We start from the raw sequence: 27,371 nt of genomic DNA, 5'->3' as shown, positions 1-27,371 counted from the left end.
TCGTCGCGATGGCGCAGTTCACACAGTTGGTGTGGCTGCAGGCTGATACCTGATGTAATGACAGTGTGTTGGCTCAAAGGAAAGGTTGTTAAAAAGTGATCTTAAAAGGAGCTTATGATGCCTCCTCAGCTCTAATCTCCATTGTGTTGGAATTCACGGCCCAGGGATATATGCAGGCTTATTTTTCAAATCCTTCCTTTGGTCACTTTTAAGCTGGGCTCCTAGCAGCCCGAGGGGAATATCTGCTCTTTATCCCTCCTCTTTCCATCGGGGATGCTCTGTCATTATTGGTGGCATCTGATCTTTACACCTGAGTACAGCTTTGATTTTGGGGTCCGAGAGTCTTTGGACGACCTGTCTGGGAATGTAACCTCGACAGGGAAATCTGATATTTCACCGGTGGTCATGATTTTCAGCATCACATTCACAAGTGACACTGATAGCTGTTAAAAATATTGATTTTTAATAATGTATAGCAAGAGTTACAAGGGAAAGACTTAAAAGTCTGTCAAAAATCAATGCCGGTAGAACAGACTAGGACCTTGTACCGTCTTTGACTGTACACCATAGCTACCTAATCATGTATAAGACAGCTTTAGCACAAATAGAAGTCTTATTTTGACATAACAAGACAATTCCCGATCGGTTGGGAATTGTGACAGAGTGCTGACTAGAAACACCCCTGACTTCAGCTACCTGGTCTGTAGTGAAAAATATCTGTCAATATAAACATGCTTCTTCCTTTGATATCGCGAGGTAATTTGAAGAAGAGTTAAAAATCTTTCAGTACAGATAGGATTCTTGGTTTGACACAGTGAAGCAATTCCATTAAAGTTTGAGTGCCAATTAGAAACACATTCTGTCTTTGACATTAGACCATTAGTCTTGTGTAAGAAGGCATTCAAAATGGATTGGTAGTTCTTGGTCTGACATAGTGAGATAATCCCATAAAATGATGAAGTCGATGAATTGAGACGGTTAGAGCGCCGACTAGAAACACCTACTGTCTTTGACTGGAGGCCCTTGCTTCCTGGGCGATCTTTCAGTATAATTAAGCCTCTGGTTTTCCTGGTAATTGGAAGAAGATAATTTTACAATCTCTGACATTTTTCAATATAGACAGGAATTTTGGTTTGATGTAAGACGATTCACTCAGAGAAGAGTGGTTGTAAATTGTAGTAACAGTAATACTGGTGTAAGATATACTGTAGTTATTGGTTTGACAAATTGGTTTGACCTCCACAAAGAATACATATCATACAAAAATAGACATAATAATGTTAGAATGGTATGTGCAATGTCACACGTCAATGCCAAACGTCACAAAAAAAACCCTCCAAAATGTTCTTTACAAAAAAAAATAAAAGTCCTGATTGTCCAAAATAATCTTACCACAACAGGCCAGCATAGAACACCTGATCACGTGACCCAATCATAGCAAATTACACTACCAATCAAAAGTTTGGAGACACTTCTGTATCCTTTCGAATGACAAAGTGTCTCCATATTTTTGACTGGTACTGTAATGCACGCTATGCTAACATAGAACCTTCATTTATCTGCAAATTTTTGTTCAAATTAATTTACATTTTCTGTTTGCTGAGTTAATCGAGCCATAGCAGTCACAGCATATCATGCACCTTCTTTCTCCAAGAATAAAAATCAACCAGAAAATCAGTTAATCAAGGTAACGTAAAGTGTAGAAGATGCGACGTCACGGTAACAAAAGTTACAATGTTGTTCTCTTGTGACGCAGGCTCCTTGGGAACGGCGGGCCGAGTATGCAACAAATCGTCGCGCGGCACAGATGGCTGCGAGGTCATGTGCTGTGGGCGGGGCTACGACACCATGCGGGTCAAACGCCTCAGCCAGTGCGAGTGCAAGTTTAAGTGGTGCTGCAAGGTCGAGTGCAAAGACTGTGAGGACACTGTGGACATTCACACTTGCAAGCCTCACAAGCGACCTGATTGGTTGGACCTAAACTAACCATCACGCCACGGTGCATTGTGGGATGTAGTGACGAGGATTTCTTCCACTATGAAACATTTTCCCAGGATCTTCATTGACCGAAAACTGGAAAATATGCCCTGTTGTCAATTGTGAGCTGCTTTATTTGTGGAACTTTTGATATGGCTGAATATTGTTGCGCATATGCACCAGTAGTTGACAGTACTAACAATAGCCGTAATATTTAGCACACCGAGGGGAGATAACCCTTTTGCAGATAAAACACTGTCAGAGAGAGACTTTCCATTTAAAAAGCAATACACAGCTACTGAAAATGAATGAAATTGTATCTCCTTGCTGCTAGTGAGAACTTTCCATCCGAGAGAGACAGACATCTTTACAAAAGCAAGGCCTCGTGTTGACGTTGGACTTTTTTTTCCCCCCACATTCACTTTTTTATGCCTCATTGAAATCTTGTTCATTTCTACCTCTGGTCTCTTTGTCTTTGCTTGTTTTGAGTCACACACACAACCTTAAGACCCATTTTTTTATTTCTGTGGATGTTTTCCTTTTGTGGTTACAAACTAAATTTCCAAATATTCAGAGTATTTAGGTTAAGAAAAACTGCTTAAAGGTTTTTCTTTTTTCTAAATGGTGTACAAGAAATGAAGCACCAGTACTGAAATCAAGCCAAGACGTTGCAAAAAGAAGCAGTCAAGTAGCATCGGAGCCTCAAATTGGACTTTTTAACATCTGGTTAATGCACCCAGAGAAGACATGTTAATCCACCGGAGATCCAAACCTCACAACGGCCACTAAATGAATTTGACAACAAGCTACAAAATGCAAAGCGTCAACACATTTTTTCCAAGTGCGCGCAATTTTGAGGATGGGAGCCAAAGTAAAGTGTTTTGAAAAAGGCCAAACGACACGACGAGCCAAACAACAAAAAGAGAACGTAAATGATGAGTTTTATCTGTGTTTACTGTGGAATGACATGCTCAGTGGTCACAACAAACTACAACACTTGATAAGAGACGCAACAGAGTCGCTCTTGGCGTTGCTACGTGTCACATTGGAAAGTAATTGTCAAAAATAACAACAGGCCAGCATAGTGCGGCTGTTGCGTGAGCCAATCACAACGTACTGTACCGCGGTTGATATGGTTGGTAGTGTAGATCATGTAATGCTAACATAGACTCTCCATTTGGGTGTAAATTTGGGATCACATTTGTTTTGTTCTGGAGCTCAGCATATCATGCACTGTCTTGAATGACTGAATAATTATTTCCATGACAACATCAAAGCAATTCTCAGATTTCTGCTTATTACAGAATTCTGCTTATTACAAGTCTGAATCAATCACGATTTAAAAAAATGAGCCTGCCATTACCAGGCCGCGAACCAAAAAACGTTATTTTTAGTGAGATCTCATAAAAATAGATCGTGGTGCTAGCATGGTGCCTGTTTGTGTGGAAATTTGGGTCAACTTTGTTTTTCCTTCTTACTGACTTCAAAGTGGCAGACTAACAGCACGCAGCATATCATGTATATCTTGATTAATTACTTCCGTGACAACATCAAAGTAATCCTCATATTTCTGCATGTTTGGGTCAGAATCAGTCATGATTTTTTTTTACAAAAAGCCTGCCATTACCAGCCCGCAAGATAAAATCGATATTTTGTGTGAGACCACATGAAGACTGTTTGCGCTGTACATCATGTATATTACCAGTAAATACTTTGGAGACACTTCCTCTACGTAAATGTACAAATGCTAACATGGAGCCTCTCTTTGTGCAGAAATTTAGGTCAATTTTGTTTTTCCCTCTTCCTGACTTCAAACTGGCATACTAACAGCATGAAGCATTTCATGTACGATCTTCAAGAATTATTTCTGTGACCACATCAAAGTAATTCTCAGATTTCTGCATACTAGCCATTACCAGCCCGCAAACTAAAACCAAACCAAAACTCATTCTCAATATGTCTGTTTGCGCAGTACACGTGTCCGTCCTTTATCGTGGTAACTGGTTCCAGACCTGACAGCGATAAGTGAATTTCTGTGAAGTAGAATTCAATATTAATAAATCGAATACTGTCATAGTTAGAGCATAGAAAACCTGTTTATGACCTTCTAAAAGCATTTTTTAAAACATTATTAGAGCCGTGTAGACATAAAATAGCACCGCCTTCATGCTCGTATTTCCTAATACAGTATAGTAGACATGACAAGTGATGAGGAGACATAATAACTCACGTTAGCATTGGGAAAGTTCCTTGTTCTTGTAGTATCTTGACAGAATGTGGGTCGATCAAAAAAAAAAAGCCGATTCCTATCATCCATCCTCACTATGACGTTTGTCACTTGATGGACATACAATGCAGCCAGTCTTGACATGAATCTGGCATATATAGACGTACACTCCAACAATACTGCTAGCTTTGTTTACACCACATTGCGCAATTCTTATGCACAGGCTAGGGGATCTCTGAAGTGGCACAAGAGACGGCCGCCGCTTTAAACATAGCGATCTACCAAGCTAACTAGTTAGGCTCCAATTGATTTATTCTAAACTGAAGAATGACTTTGAACTGAGTTGGGAAGAAGGACAAAGTACGAAGAAAAAATGTACCACTTTCACACGGAATCGGAGCAAACTTTTTTTTCCACTATGCCAAGTCGGACTCCATGGCTGCAAGTTAAGGTAATGTAATGTAAGGCAATGTCTCATCGAAATTATATTACTGAGGCCGCGTGACCAGAATACGACATATGACGTGTCTTTCAATATTTTGGACTTGGGATGACTGTACATACAAATAGTACTCGTCAAAAGTCCACACTTTTGACTACTATGGCGGCTCACATAATGCTTGCATAGCGCCTTTTGTGCGGAAATTCCTGACTTCAAAGTGGCATATTAACAACACACAGTATAACAAGCACTGTCATGAATAATTATTTGTCACAACATCAAAGTAATCCTCACATTTCTGCATATTTTGGGTCAGAATCAACCCCATTTTTTTTTTAAATAAGCTTGTCGCTAGCCCCAGAGCAAAACTGATCCTTTGAGCGAGACCTCAAAGAGCTAGCTGCAAGGATGACAGCAGTCTGTCTGGCACAAATCTCCACAAAAAATATGTTACAAATACAGTGTTCCCTCGCTACATCGCGGTTCACCTTTCGCAGATTCGCAATTTTGCATATTATTTTAACAGCATATGAATGCGCATTGTGTTCTGCGTCCTGGTGGTGTATCAGAGTGATCTATCAGTGCTCTGTTGTATGTGTCTGTTATTGTATTTACTACTGCTACCAGTAGAGCGTGTTGTATACTCATGTGAAATTTGAAGAAGTGTTCAGCTCCACCTAGTGTCAGTATGTGTTTACGTGCCTGTACGAGCATATTAGGAACCCACAGTAGGCAATAGTCGGCTAAATATAGAGCCACAACAGTCTTTATTGGGTAAGGCAGAACCCGCCCATTGTGTTCTGCGTCCTGATTGGCTGTAGACCATTGCCAATCAATCTCTTTCGTGCCATTTCCTGCAGCGGTCAATAGTCGCTAGCAAACTCGCTAACTGTGTGAGCTGCTTGCTAACTGCATATAAACAACAGAATAAGAAGAAGCTAACCGGCTAAATGAATCTTCGGCTCTAGGAGTAGGACGAGGAGGACGACGACAGCAGGAGCAATATGTGTTAACAAGGATACAAAAACGCTTCAGCTGAACGGCGCCAGGACGAGGTAGGGTCAGAGGAGTGAATACGCGTGAGTCACTGAATAATTTCTTGTGTCCGACCTAGTGGATTGATCATTAAAATTCTAACAAAAGTTTTACTTTGCGAGTGTTTAAACAAGAGAGAATTGTGAGAAAATGTTAATACCTGTCTGAGAAAAGTGTATAAAGTGTATTAAGGGGTTTTACAGCCTTAAAACATATAATAATTGTTAACAAATAAAGTTGTCTACTTCGCGGATTTCTCTTATTGCGGGCTATTTTGGAAACCTGTCCCCCACAATAAACGAGGGAACACTATATACAGTACCAATCACCAGTTTGAAGACACTTTCTAACTCAATAGAATGCAAAAGTGTCTCCAGACTTTTGAATGGATCTGTAGGTTTGCTTAACTGTTCACCTTGGCAAAGCAGGTCCCCAAAATACCTCCCTGCTTCTATATTAAACCTTGTTTATCCATCCTGTGTCGCTCCTATCATGAATGGGATCGAGACAATGGTACAGTAGCTTGGCAAGCTCGAGTTCAGTTGGTTCAGTGTCAGGTGACTACAGGGGAGATTTTTTCCAGCGACAACTGACAGATGCTGCATAGCAACAGTCTGAGCATTGGTCAAGTCAACTGCCTACGATCATGAGAGAACCAAGATCCTTTATTTGCTAGAAGATGCACTGCACTGCCAGTTTCCTCATTTTCACGTGTTTATCAGTTTGGAAAACAACGTCAAAAGGTATTGGAATACATTGTTTGAGGTTAAGTGAATCATTGTGTTTGAATGTGAAATACAGTGGAACCTTAAAGTTGAGTTTCGGGACAATGTTCGGCCTCCTATGTGTTCATATTTCAACAAAAAAACATTTGAATACAAAGTGAATGATTCCGTTCCAGAGTTAGAACGGTTAGCACCATAAAACATCTATCAGCTATAAAGGTAATATGTTAAGTTAATATTTAAACATTCTTAACTGTCATGTGTACATACTAGAGATGTGGGAGTCATGAATGAATTGTAAACTCGCAAGCTTTTTGCTGAATTGGGAAGCACTGGTACTCATTGCTGTTAACTCGGTCACTTACTCACCCCTGCTACCGCTAGCTAAATTCAAAAAGGAAACCAGTTAACGTGCAAGTATTACTCTAGCTGCCTGTGGAAGAAGCAAAAGGTCTGGCCATTGTCTCAAATCAACTCTCCTCCGAGCGGCGTCACAAACTCGACAAAACTAATGATTCAATCGCTCAGCCCTCAGAGTCACGGGTGCTCCACAAAACTCAAGTTTCACTGACTCATGGGCTGACAAAGACCTGTGTTGTAATGACTCACCGGTACATGTCAAAGACTTGAGTTTGACTGACTCACAGGTACTCGACAAAGAGTCGAGTTTCACTGACTCACCAGTGTAACTTGTTGCGAGTTCCTGCGCATGCACTTGTAAAGTGAGTACTTTATTTACTCATGAAACTCGAGTCAGTATAAGGAATCAACTTTCCAATCAATAGTACCTATCTTACAGTCATAGAAAAAATTATTAGACCACCCTTGTTTCTTCAGTTTATTGATCCATTTTAATACCTGGTACAATTAAAGGTACATTTGTTTGGACAAATGTAATGATGTAAGAGCTGATATCTAACCATGGTTCCATGGTTCTCTTGATAATAACCAAAATCACTTAAGTTGTTACATGAATACCTATAGCATTGTACTGCCAAAAAAGGTAACTCTTATGAGATATTTTTGTTGTCATTGTTATATTTGTTCACACAAATGTACCTTTAGTTGTATCAGGCATTAAAATGAACAAGAAAACTGAAGAAACAAGGGTGGTCTAATCCTTTTTCCATGACTGTGTATTGTACTGAGCAGCCTGGACAGTGTACTGTATACAACAACTAACGGCTTGGCTGATTTGCAGACTTCCTTAAGTGCAGGGACACACACACATGGCTTCTATTTTATTATTATTGTAGAGTTTGCCATACTGTACTGAGCAGCCAGGACAAACGCGCATGCACAGCTTATGTCGCTTAGTTCATCTTACGATGTTGCACTGTACTAAGTTTGGTTCATATTTTTCGTCTTTACCTTCACTGGAAAACCTCTCTGTGGCGGAATCACAAAAAAAAAAGCTGAAAAAAATCAACAAAGCAAAAAAACACATTTGTGGAATTGATGTTTGGATACTTACTGAGCTGAAGTTGACATACGCTAAAGTCTTACATGACAAAAAATGGTGGTTGTCTATATCACTAAACATTAGTATGACTTTGTAATGCATATTTGTACCAAATTTCTCTCTGTTCCAAAATTGTATGATCTTAGGAGCGCTTCAATTTTGAGGATCCACTGTTCTAACATTTACAACATATTATCAAACAATCAGGAGTGCACTCGTAAAGCACAAAAAAAAAAGAATACCTTTTTTAATGCAAACTGATTTAAGTTAAGAGTGTTATGGGTGATGTCATAGGTGTCTAAAAGTTTAACAATGCTTAAAACCACCCCAGTAGAATGAATGTTTCTGGTATTTTTCTTCATATTAGGCACTAAACAAAGTGTCGTAATGTGCAAAGATTTAGTGCTGTGTCATTTTCACGATAAACACGATTTATCCCCTCCCACCGCCCCCAACTTGTCTCAGGAGCCTCAAGCCCATGATAAATATCCATACAGTAAACAGGAACAGTCCTGTGTATAGAATAAAGTGGTGCATATAGAGAAAATGGGGGAACATGTTGATGTCATGGACTGATATGACCAGTTCTAATTAAGACATTCATTTAAACGTGAATGTAGCCATACTATTTATTGACTTTAACTGACGACATCATTACTTGTAGAGATACTGTAAAAAGAACAATGTACAGTATACATGTATTCATGTCAACTGTATGATGTTGCAATTGGGTAAAAATGTAGAATAGCGAATGAGTTGGCTCACATGCAACGCACACACGTGTAATTAGCGAGCTGACTGAGCCAAGTCAAACTAAACAGACATGATTTGAACACACTCAGGGCGCAAAGGTGATATTTAGCTAATAGTCTTGGAGCTGATCCTTGCAAACACACAGGAGGCCGCTGTGTGTGTTTTGTGTGTTGTGTGAGTGGACGGCTGGCTTTCAAACAAGCTTCTTGCTACACTTTTTGTTATTGTAAGCCTCAATTTTCAACCTGTGAGTGAGCATTTGTGGTTAAAACGTTTAGGCATTATTGTCAAAGTGGGAACTTTGTTTGCTAATGTTCCCCTATTATGTAAAAGGAACCTTTAAATGATGTGTTAACAGTAAATCTTATCATCTATCTCACTTGTTTGCTACACTTGAGAGAAGAGGCGTTAAAATTCTTGGCTCAGAAGTTGTGTCTTTTCTTGACATCATAGAGGAAAAATCTCCATCCCTGTCGATATGATACCGCCACTACAGTACATACAGTAGATGAGCCCGCCCCATGTATATACCCACCACTTCACAGAGGACAGCTTTGTACTAAAACAAGCTTTGCTACACATCTTAAAATAAATCCTGGAGCTATGCGGGAGCTGTGAGTTTGATCATTTAGTTTTTCTTCAGCGAAAAGGCTAACCTAGCATGATGTTTGTGTTAAAATGTGAGTGTCATGTTAGCCAATTTTGCTAATGTTTGTGTTCTCCTGTCCCACTCCTTAATGTTATGTCCGATATGTGTAATCTATACACTCACTGTTAGTCAAAGCATTTCCTTTGCAAAGCGTACCAAATGTGGACATAACGAAAAAAGCAGAACACCGCCATAAAAAACCCAAAAAGCAAATATTAGACTTTCACAGGCGTCATTTTATTGTCTGTTTTGTTTCAAGCGCTTTCAAACATGACAGTTGGCACAATCTCCCGTCTTCAGCATTTACTGTGTGTTATTTATTTGGATATTTTATCCTGTCAAATTCAAACTGTTGACAAAAACAAACACACTATTAGTGTTTTTTTGGTCTCCAGGTAGCGTCGTTTACCACTGTCACTTGAGTTAGGTACAATCAACACAATTAGAATCCAGAGATGGATAAATGCCAAGTTAGGATGGGAATAAAAAGGCACTTAATCACATTTTAAGTTATCGCGTATGAAGTGGTTTGGGCACATTCTTGGACGCGCACACCCCATGTGTAATGTATTGAATATCACACCATCGCTGTAATACCGCGAGACTATCACATTGTAATATACTCGATAAGAAACGGCCAGCCCAGTTCTGCTCCAAACATCCAAAACACGAGAACTAGCTCAACCCTCCCTTTCCTTGTGACAAATAAATGAAGATGTTGCACATTCACTCTGCAACATCTTCATCTTTGAGGAGCAGCTTCCAGGCAGCTGGAAGAGTGAGGACGAGCATCCTTCTAAAAGTGGTACTACTACGACTGTTGATAGGACCTGGGCCAATGTAATCAGTAACAATGCAGCACGTAGACAGTAATGCTGAGGACAGGAGACTGTGTATATGTGTGTTGGGGTCAGATCCGAGTCAGTTGGTGCCAGAAACTGGACGGCATGAAGCTTTCCATCTTGTCTGCGAAGAAGCCCAGAGGTGCGAAGAGTGTGCTGAAGAACTGAAAATGGAGGGATGCTGAGTGCTACCATAACGTTTTAAACATCTTTGGGTTTTGGTTAAGTGACAATTCCCATTATAAATTGCATACAATCAGGGTCCAAATCCAGCATGATGATCAATTCAAAATGTACCCGACTCAACTGGAAATGAAATAGTTGTAACCACCACAATGTATCCCACCGGACATCGTCTGGATTACCTCATGCATTCCATTACGCCAGTAGACCAAAGTACACCTAGGAAGTGTTGTTATACCTATAGTAGCAAAGTTGGTAATTACAGTTTTAGTAACCCCTGAACATTGACACTAAAAAAAATAATGAGACATTTGTTAAACCTCAAGAAGGTGATACAGTGTAACCTCTAATGTTGACCCCAATCTATCCCGGCGCTGGCTGACCTCCAATTTTTCATATTTTGACTCAATATTCTCATAAGAAATACTGGAAATAAAAATAATCTGTTCCAGGGTAAAACAGTCACCTGAACCTTCTGACCAAATAATATGATACATTTGTTAAACCTCAAGAAGGCAATATAGCGGGACCTCTAATGTCAACCACAATCTGTCCCAGGGTGCTGGCCGACCGATTTTTCATAATTTCACTCAATATTTTGATTGGAAATAATGAAAATAAGTTCACAATTCAGCCCTGCAAATTAGCGGTAAAAAATAAAAAATAAAAATAAAAAAAACACTTTTTATTTCTCTGAAATTGGCAGTATTTCTGCAGAAAACACGTCTCAGTCACCCAGTGGTGGCGGGCGGAATAATAGAAAACGGTGGAACTTACATTTCAGCTGCTCTCATTTCCGAAGTATAAAACCTCATTCTGCATCAAACGCATTTTCCTGCATCCAAAACATGTACTGTACTTTGACCAAACCTGGCCAAAATGTTTCAACTTGTTAAATGTAAATTGCGTAGCCCACATACATTTAACTAAAATCGAGGACAACTATATGCAAATGAGCTGACTTCTGCATTAATATGTGAACTTCTGAATATTTGCATGTTATTCTGTTTTTTCGTAAAAATTCATACAATAATGAACGAGACACTGATTCAGAATCAGAAATATGGCATAGTGTCCATGATACATGTTACGTTCCGATTTTTTACTGATTTAATTGTTCTAATCAATACACTTTGGGGAACTATTGTTTTACATTATGTCTCCATGGGAGGTGAAGTGTGTTACTCTTATACTGACTAACAATGCTTTAAAGAAGACAGTGTTGAGTCTCACACGGATGTTGAAGCATGGTCCATCCACTAGCTCTTTGTTACGTTAAATATACGTCGCCATTACGTCACTTCCTGGTCAGTCTAACAACAATGAAAATGGTAAGCTGTGAAAAAAATTTACAAAAAAAGCGCAGTAAAAGCGCAGTAGCGCGCAATATCGCTTTCCCATGACTGTTTGTGGACGATTGATCTGAAACATTTAAAATCCACAAACATGCAAAAAAAAAAAAAAAAAATCAGGAAGGGGAAAAACACTTTTTCACACCACTGTATATTTATAAAGACGTATCAATTACATATGGTCCTGGATCATAACCCCCCTCCCCCGAAAAGTCTGACCTAATGTAATCTGTTCCAGAGTCAAACAGTCGCCATGATGAAACCTTTATTAAATGTACATTTCTTTAACGTCTTCACTGTAATTAAGACTAAAAATAAGTTAACCGCTGCTATTAGAAACACACATACAAAGAGTATTTTTTAAACTTTTTGACAAATGACAATGGCGTAATGTGCGATGTGCCTTCTCTAGACGAATTTTTAACATTCTGAACTGTCAAATAAGTGTAAAAAGAAGATGCCAACAGTAAAAGGTGATGGCTGTATAACACTCAGTCCAAACTTTTTGGCAAAAGACAACGACATCATTTCCGATGTGCTTTACCTGTCTCACTTCACAATATTCTTAATATACATGCATACATACATACATGTACCGTAATTTTCGGTGTATAAATCGATACTTTTTTCTTAAAGGGGACCTACAATGATTTTTCCTCTTTTCTGACCAATAAACGTCGTTACAGTGATCTATTCTCATGTTAAACGATGTCAACGCGTCAGATAATGAGGTTTACGCATTTGGAAGTAAGCCCTGAAAGCAGTTTTGGACGGCTCTGCACTCTGTGTTTTACAGTTTCCATTGACGAGTTCCACTGATGTCAATGCAACCCGGACTTCCTTATATTGGTATTCCCAGGACCCCGGCTCTGCTTCGCTTTGTTCACAGTGTTAGAACATCGAGCAATGGCACCCAGAAAATGTTTGTTCGGGTGTGCCTAAAGAGGCAAGGATCAGGCAGAAGTGGTTGGAGTTGCTGATTCCCGGCCAGCAAAAGAAAAATATGCTCATCTGTCAACGGCACTTCACATGGGACTGTTTTGTGAACATGGGCCAATAGGAAGGTGGACTATCCGCCAAACTGTTGCTGAAGTCTGACACCTTTCCAACGTTACTTGCTCGTGTTGAAGAGTCAGAAGAGCAGGCTTTAAGTAACAATTTATCAGTGTCCTAACAGTGTTTATTTTGTGTAAGTACAGTAATTGGACAAAAGGGGTTCGGCAGCTGTTCAGAAGTCCTTGGGAGCACTTGGGAGTGTGACCAATCACAGCGGAGTGGGCTCTGCGAGAGGCGTACCTGGAGGAGGGCCAGGGTTGGAGTAAATTACACAGACTGTTTCGGCGGGAGGCAGGAAACACTGCAGGAAGAGGTGCAGAGTCTGGAAGATCTAGAAAGCTTTGTGTGCGAGTTATCGTGTGTATCTGCTCTATGAGTCCAGAACTCAATACAAGGGCCCGAAAATTTGTTTTATAAGTCCCCTTTAAACTTTGAATCCTGCAGCTTTAGAGTGGTGCGGCTAATTTATGATTTTTTCCAAGCTCATGACAGCTCCAATAATTGAGAACTACAACTAATCATGTAAATTACAGTATATGCTGCTCACGAGCCAGTGAGCAAAGGCTAGCTCTTTCTTTAGCAGAAGCTAATCACAAGTTACATTGTAACTCACAACGAGCTTATCAACCTATTGGAAATCGCAGGAGGTCATTACTCACTCTGTAACAGTCACAATGTAACAGTCTGACTTACAGTGTCAACTTACAAAGGAAGCAAAAATTTAACATAACATAACAACAAAAATATAACACAACATTAAAATAATCAATTATCAAATTAAAATAACAAACAAAAGCTATTTTAACTTCCTACCCACAATGCATCACTGCAAGCAGAGCCGTTAATTGATCAAAGGCTGCCCGCTATCGGGCGCCAGGCCACCAGAGGGAGTATGTTGAGTAATGTCCTCCTGTGATTTCCAATAGGTTGACAATCTTGGCGAGTTTTCACAAATCTCATAATTGACTCCTGTCAGATAAAGAGCTACCAAACTTGGTCCTCGTGGACTCGTGCACGCTGAAACATGTCAATTTATGACGTGTACATGTGCGGCTTATAGACTGGTGTGGCTTATATGAGGTCAAATCAGATATTCTCTCTAAATTTGGTGGGTGCGGCTTATACACTGGAAATTACGCTATACGGTATAACGTAAACAGAAGTTAACCACTGTCCATAGTAAAACAACAAAACACAGTACCTTAGCTTTGATGCATATGGTGTTGCTGGATTCTTACTGCTTTATATGAGAGTCTGCTTACTTTATGCAACTTCCTGTGTATATTTTTCTTTTATGCAACTTTAGAGGAACATTTTTCCTTAAAATAGTTTTTAATTCTGCTTTATATAATCTCATTTGACATTAAAAGTTCCACTGTAAAGTAATAGATATTGATATATACAATGCTGGTATATATGAAAAGGTTCGAGGCTTTCATTCAACAGAATGCAAGAATGTAAACCAAATGTACTGCACTATATTCAAAATGTGAATGTGTTCTAAATAGAACTGGTTTCAAACCATACAATTCCAGTGCAATCTGTGAGGGGGTAATATTAAAATCTCACATGAACTTTCCTCATTTTGTTGTTGGGTATACAATGAGCTACACATCAAAACTACTGTGTTAGAAAATAGTTGGGTTTCGGTAATATAACTTTCACCAGCAAGATTAGGATGAAGACTCATCATATGTAGGATGTTACTGCATTGATGTTACTGGCCATCAGGATATGGAACATTACATGACAAGCAGCATCTTTGCACTCCTGCACCGCTTGGATGGTCTTGTCAAAACCAGGAGCTTCAGAAAAATGTGTTTTCCTTCTAAAACGGCAGACGAGACCTCGTGTTCCCCCCTCCATGGTTTTCATGTACTCCGTCTGAACATTTACACAAAGCCATCTTGCCAAACTTGAAATACCATCTGCACCTTATCTTTCTCAAAACAAAAGAGGAAGAGCACTCCATGTTCTCACTGACAAGCCTCATGTTTACGAGGTGAAGATGGTCTAATAAATAGGTCGACCATAAACGCAGAGTGAAGTACCTCGCCCGCCAAACAACAGCTTTGCAACAAACAACACAGCGCACGGCAGTCATCCTTGCAAGCTTTTAAATCCTCAAGCCTGCTCTACATTGCTTTGTTTGCTAATGTGGTTACCGATACCTTCCCTGGGCCTGAGCTTGTTTTGGCGGGAACACTTTACACTTTACAGGCCTATGTCTCCCATGAGCCTCCACTGTTGCTGACAGTAATGGAAGGCAGTAATTACCCCAAAAGGCTCATGTTGCAAATAAGATTATTTCAACTCATAAAAAGAGGATCAAGCAGAGATAGCGCTCGAAGAGCCTTTTAAGGCCAACGACACTTACCGCTTTGGCGAAGACACCCATGAGCTCCGGGAACTGATGCGTGAGCATGGCCAGCATGGCAGTGAAGGAGCAAAGGCCTGCGGTGAACAGGATGAAGAAAGGAAGCTCTTTCTTAGGATACACCGACACCTCGTGGAATGCTGGATGACAAGGCGGGTTCATGAGGAGAAGTCCATCAAGTCAATAGAAGGCTTAATGGCGGTTTAATGGCTTACATGGTAGCAGCTCTCGATCTGCTGTTTCTGTGCATCCTGGATAAGGGTAGAACAGGTGACCTTTCTCTAGTGGGTAAGGAATTATCCTGAAGGCTGGAAATACAGATAACATCAGATATATAACACCAAACAGTGCAAATGAATACTTTCATCAAATCATACGGTACCAGTCAAAGGTTTGAAGACACTTTTGATTCTCATTCAATCTCATAGTGATTCCAAACTTTTGACAGGGAATTTTCATTTTCATTCATAATTCACAGTAAATAAACCAGAAATACATATGCATAGATATCAACAACAGTGTATCCCATCAGGTATCCTGCAATTGTTGTAATTTTTGGGAAAATTTGGTCTGGGAAAAAGCTGTACATTTTGTAAAATTAGGTGGGGAAAAAGTTATAAGATTATGGAAATAAAGTCATAATGTTCTTTTACAAGAGTAAAGTTGAAATAGTTGGAAAAAAAATACAATGCCAAAATGGAAAAAACAGCTCTAATTTTATGAGAATAATTAAGAAAATATTAAGATAAAAAAGCTGTAATCTATCAAGCGAAAAAGTCCAAATTTTACGAAAATAAACTCGTAATATTATGAGGGAAAACAATGTCATTTTAGGAGCATAGCATTTAAATATTTTTTAAAAATGTAATTTTTTTTTAAGTCTTAATATTATGACAAACAAACTAAACAAAATAAAGTTATATTTTTGGGAAAATTTAGTTGGGAAAAAGTTGTAAGGGAATGAAGTCAAAATATTATGGAAATAATGTCAATATTACAAGAAGAAAATTTACAAGGATTACTTAAGAAATGTAGAAAAAGAGTAAAGACCGAATTTCATACTATTAATACGCGTTTTCACCAATATCACAAAGCTGAGATAATTTTTTTTTCTTGACAAATATATATAACTTCTTCGCATATCAATATGTGTTGGTTTACAAAATATCGAAGTAGCCCTCGCAAACCTTTCATTTTTCAGTATGTGGCCCTCGGTGGAAAAAGTTTGGACACCCCAGATATAGAAGAAGATTTTTGGTCCATGTTCAGTTCTCAAGTACACAGTACTGCATACCAGTACATTTTAGAGACAGCGTTTTGACTGGTACTGTAGTTAAGTATCTTGTATAGTGGATCACTGCACTATCACGATTTAGCATTCACGGCCCCACAAATTTGCATATTTTTGGTAAAAAACAAATTAGTAATACTTCTGTTTTCCCCCAAAATAAGCTGTTTTTTCCTGCAGAAAACATATCTAGTTCACCATAAGTCATTAACAATTTATAAACATGTAACAATAATAATACAGATAACGTGTACAGCACACATTTACCACTCTTAGAAACCCCACAGTTTTTTCATGTTTCTTCTTTATGCTTCACTTATAATGTTTTTTCGTCAAGTGATGAGATGTCACGCTTTGTTCGGCGGTCTCTGCATGCACCATAGTTGTGTGCTGAGATGTAGAAGTTTGTTATTAATTTAACACTGTCACTTTTATTGCAAATGTTGATCTGAAATCAGAGGAGAAGTTGAATATCAAGGTAGCAGGAGGGTTTGGAGAGAGAGGGCGAAATAGACATTTTTATGGGCACATCAATTTTCACCATTCACATTCAATTTTCACATTTGAAAATGATTGGATGAAATTTCTAAATTCCACATGGCAGTGAACATTAAGTACTTCCACATTAAGAAATATTGGCAAAGGAAGATACATAAAGAAATAATACCCATATTGAGGCAAAATGGCATAATAGTGGATGGTAGAAGAAGTAGAGTGGCTACTCACTGCCCTCCCATGTACAGTGGAGAAGATTTAAGGCTCCTTCAGCCCTCTTCCAGTGCTGCAGGTGGAAGAAAGCATACGCCACGGCCTCACTGTCACCCCGCTTCAAGATGTGTTCTGGAGGCAGGATCAGGCTCTTCATCTCTAACAAGTACTAAACAGGAGGAATACAAATTTGTCAAAGAAGACACTATATTTGTGCAAAATCTGCTTTGTCTAGCTGGAAATGATATATTGTTTTGGAATACAGGTTCATTTCCCTCTTTAGACATCCATAATTTACACAAACAAGGGAACTCTCTGAGCACTCTTAAGTGACATTTGTGGATGTTGGTGTACAACTTTGGCAATGCGTGGTGGAGGCTTCATGTTTCACTGACAACCTATGTTTACTGACAACAAAACTAATATTCTTCTCAACACAGTCTCAAAGCTCACACTTCGGCTCACACCTTTTTCAGCTTTCAGCAGAGGGATTTCATCTGGATTCTACAGGTTCTCTTCTGGTTACTACAGGCTGGAAGTGACAGTGGCGCCCCCTATGGGTTGTATTCAAAATGCGTTGGAAAACATGCTAGCATACATGTGAAACAGATCTCCTCAAAGTTTTATAATCATGAGACAAATGTTCAATCACTTATGGACAATTAGTTGCTCAGTCCCTCCTATGCCCCTGCGAAAACGTTTTGCTTGATGGCGGCCACATTTTTCAACCAATCTTGCTCAAATTTCTTCAAACATGCGCTTGATAGTCCCCTAAAGGTGTGTACAAAATTTTGGGGGATTCAGCAAAACTCTCTAAAGTTACAGGGAGTGTTTTTTGTAGAGTGAATTGAGCTGTGTGAGAAATTTCAAGTCAATCCGACCTATTGTGGCGTGCTACCATGTGGTGTATTTGTCAGAAAAATACTTGTACCACAGGCAACACAGTAGGGGTGCATGTTTTGACACATTTTCACCCTTTTGTGTGCATCGGTTTTGGAGGAGAAGAGTTCACTCTACATCACGGTTTCCCAAACTTTCATAGTTCAAGACCGAAAAATGCATCAAGTATTGATATTACATGGACAGAGATATGACGACAAAATTGGTAACCGCTGCGAAAGTCTATATTCTTCTGGTGGTAAGCAAGAGGGCTTAAATGGGATGTTGCTTTGTGGTCAGACATCATGCTGATGTGACATAGCTTTAAGGAAAAAAAAAAACAAAACAGTCTACTCTTTATGGTCGCATCAATCTCTTTCATTTACTTTTTTCTCTTTCCTTTCTGCCTCACTTACTATATCCTATTGTGCAATTCCCTCTGGCAAAGTCCCAGCAGACTGAAAACATACTTTCCTCATGTGAGGTATTCATCATCAGCCCTATTTTGCAATTGTTCCAAGCGGGAGGGTAAAGCTCCCCAAAGCGAGGCGTGTTATTGTTACACTACAGTACAGTGATTCCATGGATGTGTAACTCCCCCCGCACGCTCACCTCCCCTCCTTGTAACTTTGTCCCAGTGACTCAGCCGGCTCACTGGGCTGACAAATGCACACACCCCAGAGGTAGAACCTTATGTATCTAAAAACACATTGTATGCCTGCCTTACATATTTAAGACGCACTCTACAGACTTTGATGAACACGCCAGTGTCTATCAGTCATGTCTGTGGTTTCCACGTGGCAGGTCTCCATGTTAAACAAAACCCGCATGGATGACTCAGGGCGCCCCCCACCCCAGGTTGGATTCCCGGGCGGCTGGCTTCACAGCGCTCAGGATCTCAGACACTTTGGGAAGGTTACCCCCATCTAATCCTGTCTAATCCCCTCCCATGGTCACAGGCTCATCCAGCCAGGCAGCCTGACCATGCGGCCCACGCTCGCCCATCTCCTCCTCCGTTTACCATCTGACTCTCGTTCATCCATGTCAGACACGTCCTTTCACCCTGATTTATCCCAACAAGAGTCTGATGTCCAAAGACCCAAACTGGTATCTACCTCTTTTATTTTACTGCTTTACTAAAGCCCCTTTCACACTGGCTGACTTTTTTTCTTGTGTCACTCTTCTGTATAAGAAGCAGACAGCCTGTTGTGTTGTGCAGATGGTGGCGCTGACTTTTTTCGAGCTAAATTATCTGATTGTGGGACGCAGAAAGTATAATATCCCGCTTTGTCGTGTTCAGGGGAAAAAGCTGATGTATAAATGCCAGGATCTACTGTTACGACTGTGATGCGGCTATTTTGCAAGAAAAAAGGCTTGAAAATGTCAGCATCCAAATGGAACCCCAAAACATTTTCTGGCACAAAATAAGCCAAAAAATTCTAACAAATCTTAACTTCAGCTTAGTGCGAATCAAAAGGAATAAATTCAATGACTGCGTTTTGCTTTTTTAATCCTTCCTTCCTCTTCTTTCTCTTCTTTTAGTTGTATTATTATACAGTGACAAACTTCTCTCCATACCTCCACGACAGTTAAAAATGTTAAAATGTTATTTAAAACATTGCCTGTGTTTTAAGGATTAATTGGGTTTAATAATGACAAAATAGACATTGGAACAAATTAATTGAATTTGAAAAACGTTCCTTTGTGAAACACTATTTTGGAATTAGAACAACTTGGAAGTCAACTGATGTCATTAAACAGACTGTGTTCGACTTTGGAGGTGTTGACTGTTCAACTTCTGGAACATTTGAGTGTGGACCAAACGCACAGAAAATCTCCACTGCAGTCCAAGATTCATCACTGAGCAAGGCTCAGCTGTCCCTGCTTGCATACCACAGCATTAAACCTGGTGACACCTCAGTTCTCTGCACTGGCCTGCACCCCCGAACTCCCTCCCTACCCTCTCCCGCCTCTCTTGTTCTCAGATCTGCCTCTCTGCTCCCTGTCGCCTCTTTGATGAAGGGATTGAGTTTCATGTGTTCTCCTTTTATCCCCGGGCACTTCTAAGCCCAGAGCATAACTCATAAGCCGCCTTCTGACTCTAATCTGCAGCCTCTTTACAATGGAACACGCTGAGTAACAATGGCATCAGGCCTGTAATTGGCTCTTTATGGCTCGTAATAACACACACACACACAGACACACACACACACACACACACACACACACACTTGCCGGGAGTGAATTTCATAGGGTGAATAAACACCAAATCTACCGAGGGAGTGTGATGTCCGAGAAAACAGTCCCAAGCACTCCCTTTTCTTTCCTCATTCATCTTAATTCTGACCCAAGCTCCATTTACTAGAGAAAACCAATCTTGAGGTAAACTAATCTGAACCCTTGAAGTGGCCATGTAGACGTGAGGCTGTCAGCCTCAATGAGGTGAGATGAGAAACTGTCATCCAAAGTGGAGCAAGGTAGATGGGCTCGGGTTGCCCCGGCTGAATTGCAATCACTTTGTACGCGCCGCAGTGAAGGCCAATGTAAATGTAAAGCAGATTCCGCAGCCACAACACTTTATCAGCTAACCCGAACGAGCCACAAACTATCAGGCTGCAAACCGCACTGAGGGAGAGAGGTTGATTGAAATGGATAGATGGATAGAAAGAGTGTGTTCTAACTCAGCCAGCGTGTGTCAGACATGCTTTCAAATGATTAGGATTGTTGTAGTGACCTTATGGGCAAGCACTGTGTCTCAATGCACAACATGCAGCCATAACGTTTTACAAAAATACTGAACATGAGACTAAATTCTTACCGAAAAGTTACCTTTTCTATTGTTATGTAGCTCATCGCCTCCACTAAAGGCTCATTTTGCAAAGCTAGCATTGCTCACGGTGGCCAGGTGATGAGAGGTGATGAGGGAACATGAGAGGCCAAGAAACAAGATGAGGGTATCTGATGGGAGTCCTGTGGGCACAGCGCTACGGGATAGAAAGATGATGAAGATGAGGGCCCTCACTGCTAAAAATCAAAAGGTTGGATCAAAGCGACATAGTGACGTCTCCACCACCCCTCCCAGGCGCACAAACACAGCCTATTCCCTTTCTCTCACGCACCAGACATGAAACGACGCACTACAAAACATAAAGTGAGACCAATCTCTGCTGCAACATGTTAGGTATCCTACTGATCCACTTCTCGTGTGTATATGGCGGACATGTACAAAAATATCCCAATCAGTTCGTTATCACTCGTTCTGCAGCAAACGCACCTGTTAGACATACAATATGTATTCATAGCTGTCAAACCAAAGGGGTGTGATTGACCCTAAGTGATGTCACGCTGCCCTCTGCTGGTGCAGCAGGAGTCACCAACGTTTTTCCTTGTGAGAGCTACTTTTACAAAATGAAAATGGCCAAGAGCTACTCATTTTTGTAACATTGATTTTCAGAGCTTATTTTATACCCAAACAAAGCGAATATGCTTGTTTTACCAGAACATTAACAAAAGGCTGGTGTCCACAACTCACATTTTGTATTTCAGAATGCATTTCTTTCTACTGTTCTTTCATTATTAACTGAAAACCTGAATGAAAAGCAGGTTTGCGGGCACCTCATGTGGTCGTGGGGGGCTACCTGGTGCCCGCGGGCACCACGTTGGTGACCCCTGGTATACAGTATACTGTACATCTGTCCATCATACATACATAACACCTTAAAGTTCTGTTATTAATCAATCGGGGGTTGGACTACACCACTTAGTTCTTATTTATTCATCATGACTGTGCCGAGTGCACAAAGTAAGGTCCACAAAATGCATAATTGCATGAGCCTGATGTGGAAGGGCTTTGTTAGAGCTCAACCCTCAACCCCATTGGACGGGACACAAATGGACAAGGAAATATACATAAGTCTCACTGTTGGAAGTGTTCCTGATAAGATTGAAAGCTGCAAAGGGGGCCCCAAATGACTTGGTGTTATGGCCAGGTGTCCCAATACTTTTGTGCTTGCAGTGTATCTCAGTAAGGATGCTAATCATTATTTTTACGTGCTCTAAACCAATGGCAGTAAAATTTCTGATAGTGTAGTTCATAACCCAAAGAAAGAGAAAAAAACTGTCTACCTGCAAAGCATTCTGGGCCAGAGCCAGAAAGTGAACAAATGACTGACCTTTGGCACGTGTGGATTGAACTCCACGGCTCTGTGAATGGCCTCCACGGCATTCATCTCTGCTGTGCTGAGCCCCCGCCTGGACGCCGCCTCTGGGGAGAACCTGATGAAACACAGCCTGATGTCACAAACCAACTCATCAAGAGATTTTCTACCGAGCGGACAAGAAACATACTTATCCGACACCGCCCGTGCTTTCAAGAGTGCGGACGTGTAGCATATTGTGGCTGACTTCGGGAGGCTGATGTCTATGATGAAAGCAAAAAACATTCCAAAAATAAGAAGACCCTTTCTTAGTGGTCAGTGATGACAGAGAAAGGAGACGTTCTTTGTAGTCGTACCGTCATATTTGGCGAGGACAGCCTGCACATCAGCGTATGCTTGAAGCTCAAGAAGCGCCTCTAGGAGGTTTTCGTGTATATTTAACATCCCCAACAATGGGAACTCCTTCATTAACTGTTAAGGAGACACAAATCAAACATTAAAATGAAAGTTAGTGAGATCACCGTACCGAGCTGTATGTAATTCTGCCTTTACCATGATAACTACATTAAGTGTACCTAATATCGTGGCCAGAGTGCATATACAAACGATGTAAGCAGCGCACAAAAACAAACTTACATCTCGCATCATTTTCACGGCCTCTTTAATGCGTCCCAGCTTGCGTGCGCACATGGCCAGTCTGCGTTTAATGTAAACCAGTAAGTTGATATCTTTGCCTGCTGCAAACAACATACAGAGGTGCACAAGGAAAACATTATACACAGTTCAGGACGAAAATTTGGACACTTTCTCATTCAACAGGATGCAAAAACATCTCCAAACCTTTCCAGCTACAGTAATCCCTCGTTATTCAGAGTTAATTGGTTCCAGACCCAACCATGATAAGTGAATTTCCGCAAAGTAGGATTCCTTATTTACATATGGAATATTTTCGTGTTAGAGTATAGAACACCTGTTTACTACCTTCTGAATATTGTTTTTAACATTATCAGAGCCCTCTAGGGGAGAGAAGGATGTTGGCTAAGCTGACATCCATCATGGACAACATCTCTCACTACTCGCTACATGACACTGTTGTTTCCCTGGGCAGCTCCTTCAGTAGCAGACTGTTACACCCACGGTGTAAGAAGGAGAGGTTCCGCAGGTCCTTCATACCGACCGCTGTCAGGCTCTACAACACCTGCACCACCTGAACCATGTTGTAGTCAATATGCATTCTTTACACTGTACTCTTTACTTGCGTATCTTGCTTGCTGCTGTAACAAGTGAATTTCCCCGCTGTGGGATAAATAAAGTACAAATAGACATGAAATGACTCCCCTATAGTCACCTTTACCCTAGTATTACCCAAAATAGTAGACATAATAAGAGTAAATAAGCCATTTAAGATGTAAATAAGACTTGTGCTCGTGTGTGTTGCTACAGATGTGTTCTCAAGGTGAGCAGAGTGAGTGGTGGACTGGAAGTGATGTTGGCGCTTCACATTTGAGTTTCATTTTGCCGTGGGTTACAGCTGCAACAGTAGCCCACGATTTTATTAGGGATTATTGTGCCTGTTGTGAGATAATTCAAACCTGCAATAAAAGAATGTTGTTCCAGTGATCAAGTCTGGTGCTTGTGTGTCTCACCGAACATTACTAATAACTAGGGACTAGTGTAGAATACTACATCAATGTCTTTGAATGCACCTTATATTTGTAGTTCATTTAAACATTTAGCTATGCTTGAAATTGCTTAATTTAGGCTAAATATGCATGTTTTGACTAAGAATAGGTCATATTCAACTACGAAACAGCATGTTTTATTAATTAATATATTTAAAAAAAAACGTGATATAGTGAAGCCACAAAATTTGAACCATGAAGTGGCGAGGGACGACTGTACATATTTATTAATAGTATACCATAAAAGCCAGTCTTACCAATAGTCAAAGCTTTTTTAAAGAGGCGCTCGGCTTCTGTGATCGTTGTGGCTTCTTCTTCTGCGAGAAGCACGTAGGCTGCGGCACATCTACACAAAAAATGTAATTTGTTTTTTGTTATTTTGTTATGATGCACAGGAAAACTACTTGTTTGTCTGAACACGTGGACGACTGACTCATACTACAATCTAAGCAAAAAAACAAATACCAATATTTTGGTATTTGTATTGGGAATGTAATAATTCTTACATGGTGAGCATGAGCATTAAAAAGTAGTACAATGCAGTACAACTTTTACCATGTTTACCAGACACAATATTTATGCACAGGACTCACTCGTGGTTCATCTCTATGGCCTGGTAAGCTGCTCTAATCCTGGCTTGAGGATTTCTCTCCCTCCAGGCCTTCTGCATGACTGTAGGATAACGTTAATTACACACTTACCATATGCAGCCAAATCTAAAAACACAGCCCACAGTGCACACACACGATATGTCTGTTTGTTGAAGAAAGGTGAGCACATTTTACACACCTGAATCTTCTGGCCTTAACTGCTGTGTGTCTCCTGTGAAAAAGGTCTGATGGTCCTGAGCAGACAAGTTCATGTCGTAGTACGTCAGCGGTTCCTTCCCGGTCACCCACGTGTACCTGAGGTGATATTTCCAACATACAGTGGAACCTCAATTCAATCTGCAGGCCCTAAAAGTTGTATACTTTATAACCAAGGCCACTTCTATGGGTACGCTGATTGCCATAGGGAGTATGCCAATACAAATTAAAAACAGCGTAACTACACTAGTGTCTAAAACTGAGTTACACAGTGCACTACAATGCGTCATGTGAACAGCGCCTGCACAGTGCCTAGCGCAGAGGAAAGGAGAGAGCGCACTAAGTTGTTCATAGTTCTGTGTGCATTACATAAATAAATAAGTTTGGTGATCATGTGCGTTAAGAGTGTTTAATCTTGAAGATTTCATTACTGTTGTGTACTACATGAGAGCTGGCCTTCTAATGTGGTGCTGTGACTAATTAGTGCATTTCCCGAGCTACATCAACCTGTAATTGTTTTCTTGACTGGATGCACTGACGAGTATGTGTGCAGTTGAAAAATAAGTCACAAGACACAGTATGTTTGATCAACGACGAAGTCCATCAAACAACAGTTTTTTGGCACACTAATGACATGGAGGAGGATGGTTAAGAGCCAGTGAATTTTACACACTACACACTAGCCTGGCACCATGTCCTGGTGTTTGTGTGTACATTCGTAGTGGGAAAATATGGAGGAAATGCTCTTCTGTAAATATTTCCTTATGCAAAAAATAATAGTTCATTAAATATATCATACTAAGATGTTTTATTGTGTGCTTATTGTGGTTTATGTTTTTTTAAGTGTGCAGGAGTAAGGGTAGCTGCTTTATGATAAGAAGCATATAGCATAAAACTTTCATTATATAGACATTACATCATATTATTAACAGCTGCTAACTTATTGTTACACATGTACAAGCGTTAAATGTTCAAATGTGACTTAAAACAAATGAAGTACCCGATATATCTAGTATTAGTAGAAAGTAGAAAGTCAAAGAAAACAACCAATTAAAAAGTGTTGTGCAAAGACTTTTAGGTATACTATTTGGTTGTTCTAATTTTAATTCAATTTTTTTATTTTTATTTATTTATTTTTTTAAATTGTATTTAAGTTATAGTTCTACTTGGATATCAGTTGCTTTTTTTTTTTTTTTTACCAGCTTTTAATCCAATTAAAACTGCCTGTACTTGTAATAAATAATTTGATGGCCATAGTTTAACCCTGGAACAGACAGCAATTAAATTGCCATGACTTGCATGACCTTTAAGGTTCCTCTGTAAAACAGTAGCGGTCATATAATGTAAACAGTGAACACTTTCTCTGACATGTTTCTTTACCTGTTGTATTCTGCTCCTCTGAACAGATTCAACGGATTCCTCCAGACTTTACACTCTATAGAGAAGAACACATCAATGTTATTGGTGATGAATTTAGGACAATTAATAAAGAATATTACAAGTTTAGCATTTCCCATACATTCATTTATTTGTGTCTGCCCGTCACAAATGAATTTGGAATGCCACGTATAGATTTGGAGCTACCTTTTTTTTGTTGTTTGTTTCTGGGTGATGGCCAACTGGGAAAATTAGACAATGACATAATTGCCCAAGCAACCCAATGCTACAGACAGATTGCAGTTTCTGTGGGAAACACTGAAGTTCATGTGTGTCTACTCCTTACCTGACACACTGGGTCTAGGCTCCGCCTCTCCATTGACTGACGAGAAGAGACCAGTGGTGGAGGTGCTCTCTACTCCACCCAGCAGGGGGCGCAGGTGGCTGACCGAGACTTGCTCTATGAAGGAAGTCCCGTACTTTCGAAAGTACCACCACTCAAATATCTGTCACAAGGACAAAACTGAAAGTAAATCAAAGGTGGGTGGACTCTTTCATTTAAATAGGAAATCAACCAAGAAGAAACCATGGAGAAATGCATGGTTGTAGATGGCCACAATGTATCCCACTGGACATCCTTAAACTGATTCTACTTGGGTTAATATACCATAAAAAGACTATACAATGCCTCAGTGCCAATGATATGAGTAAGAATGCTTGACAACTCACAAGGATGAGTCCAGAGATGAGGGAAGACGTCCCAGTGAGAGCCACGTAGAATTTCGGAGTCAGTGTGTTCAAAAAAAGTGATGCTGAAAGAGGAAATGAATTAAATTAATTAATTAATGTCAGTGTTATTGTTTGTGTAGTGCAGAATCATACACGGGTAGTACACAGGCAGTGCGGGAGCACAAAGCCTACAGAAACTATAGCATAAAACAAATAAGGGTACATAATCAAGCTAATAATGCAACAAATATGGACACAATTACTGTCAGTACAGTGTGTATGGTACACTACCCACAAAAGTCGCTCCACAATAAGTGACGTTCGCTGCAATATGAAACTAAGCTGTTAAATCTGACCACAAAGTCATAGAGTGGCAAAACAAGCAAAGTGCCAAAACAGCATCTCTCTCGACTGCTTGCCGGGCGATACAAGAAGCTATCGCAAGGCTAACAATAGCTAACGAGCAGATGCATTCATTCACCAGAAGTCAGGCTTTCCTGCAGTTTGAGCGGGCTCCACAGGACGTATATCATGATGAGAACCATGCCGAACCACACGAAGCACACATACGTCCACGACCAGGAGAGCCAAGACTTTAACTTGTCTGTAAAGCCATGAGATTGGGGATTACTGCCAGCGGAGTCGTCCATGTTTCCCCCGGATGT

At 40.2% G+C, this 27,371-nt stretch overlaps 2 protein-coding genes across 4 annotated transcripts in view; one reads left to right on the top strand and one right to left on the bottom strand.

The window, feature by feature from the left end:
* The window catches only part of LOC129185892 (protein Wnt-2b-A-like), a 16,395-nt gene extending 8,992 nt beyond the window's left edge, over positions 1-7,403 (top strand). For both annotated transcript variants that reach the window (XM_054783514.1, XM_054783513.1), the window contains exon 5: positions 1,757-7,403. In XM_054783514.1, the coding sequence (XP_054639489.1) occupies positions 1,757-1,986 (230 nt within the window). In that variant the 3' untranslated portion in view covers positions 1,987-7,403. The remainder of the gene's footprint in view (positions 1-1,756) is intronic.
* st7l (suppression of tumorigenicity 7 like) lies at positions 7,300-27,371 on the bottom strand. 2 transcript variants are annotated; one of them, XM_054783511.1, is made up of 15 exons: positions 27,188-27,371; positions 26,707-26,789; positions 26,324-26,483; positions 25,981-26,035; positions 24,584-24,699; positions 24,388-24,466; positions 24,052-24,140; positions 22,749-22,849; positions 22,469-22,583; positions 22,303-22,375; positions 22,128-22,230; positions 17,095-17,245; positions 15,296-15,388; positions 15,081-15,220; positions 7,300-12,943 (listed from the first exon to the last, which is right to left on the bottom strand). In XM_054783511.1, exons 1-15 carry the CDS (start codon positions 27,354-27,356, stop codon positions 12,818-12,820), a joined length of 1,653 nt encoding a protein of 550 aa, XP_054639486.1. In that variant the 5' UTR covers positions 27,357-27,371; the 3' UTR covers positions 7,300-12,817. The 2 variants fall into 2 exon arrangements, with proteins under 2 accessions (XP_054639486.1, XP_054639487.1); XM_054783512.1 differs by having other exon boundaries at positions 7,300-10,276.

This window comes from Dunckerocampus dactyliophorus, chromosome 8 (genome assembly GCF_027744805.1).
Source record: "Dunckerocampus dactyliophorus isolate RoL2022-P2 chromosome 8, RoL_Ddac_1.1, whole genome shotgun sequence".
In the NCBI taxonomy this organism is placed as follows: domain Eukaryota; kingdom Metazoa; phylum Chordata; class Actinopteri; order Syngnathiformes; family Syngnathidae; genus Dunckerocampus; species Dunckerocampus dactyliophorus.
The sequence above is the reverse complement of the archived record's forward strand: the minus strand, read 5'-3'. Positions and strand labels throughout refer to the sequence as shown.

What these genes read in the sequence shown, in the direction of transcription:
- st7l (XM_054783511.1), bottom strand. Translation starts at nt 27,356, where the DNA reads ATGGACGACTCCGCTGGCAGTAATCCCCAATCTCATGGCTTTACAGAC. An exon ending in GTTAAGGCCAGAAGATTCAG is followed by an intron (nt 24,467 to 24,583) that starts GTGTGTAAAATG and finishes GTTATCCTACAG; the next exon opens with TCATGCAGAAGGCCTGGAGG. An exon ending in TGTCCTCGCCAAATATGACG is followed by an intron (nt 22,376 to 22,468) that starts GTACGACTACAA and finishes CTTTCATCATAG; the next exon opens with ACATCAGCCTCCCGAAGTCA.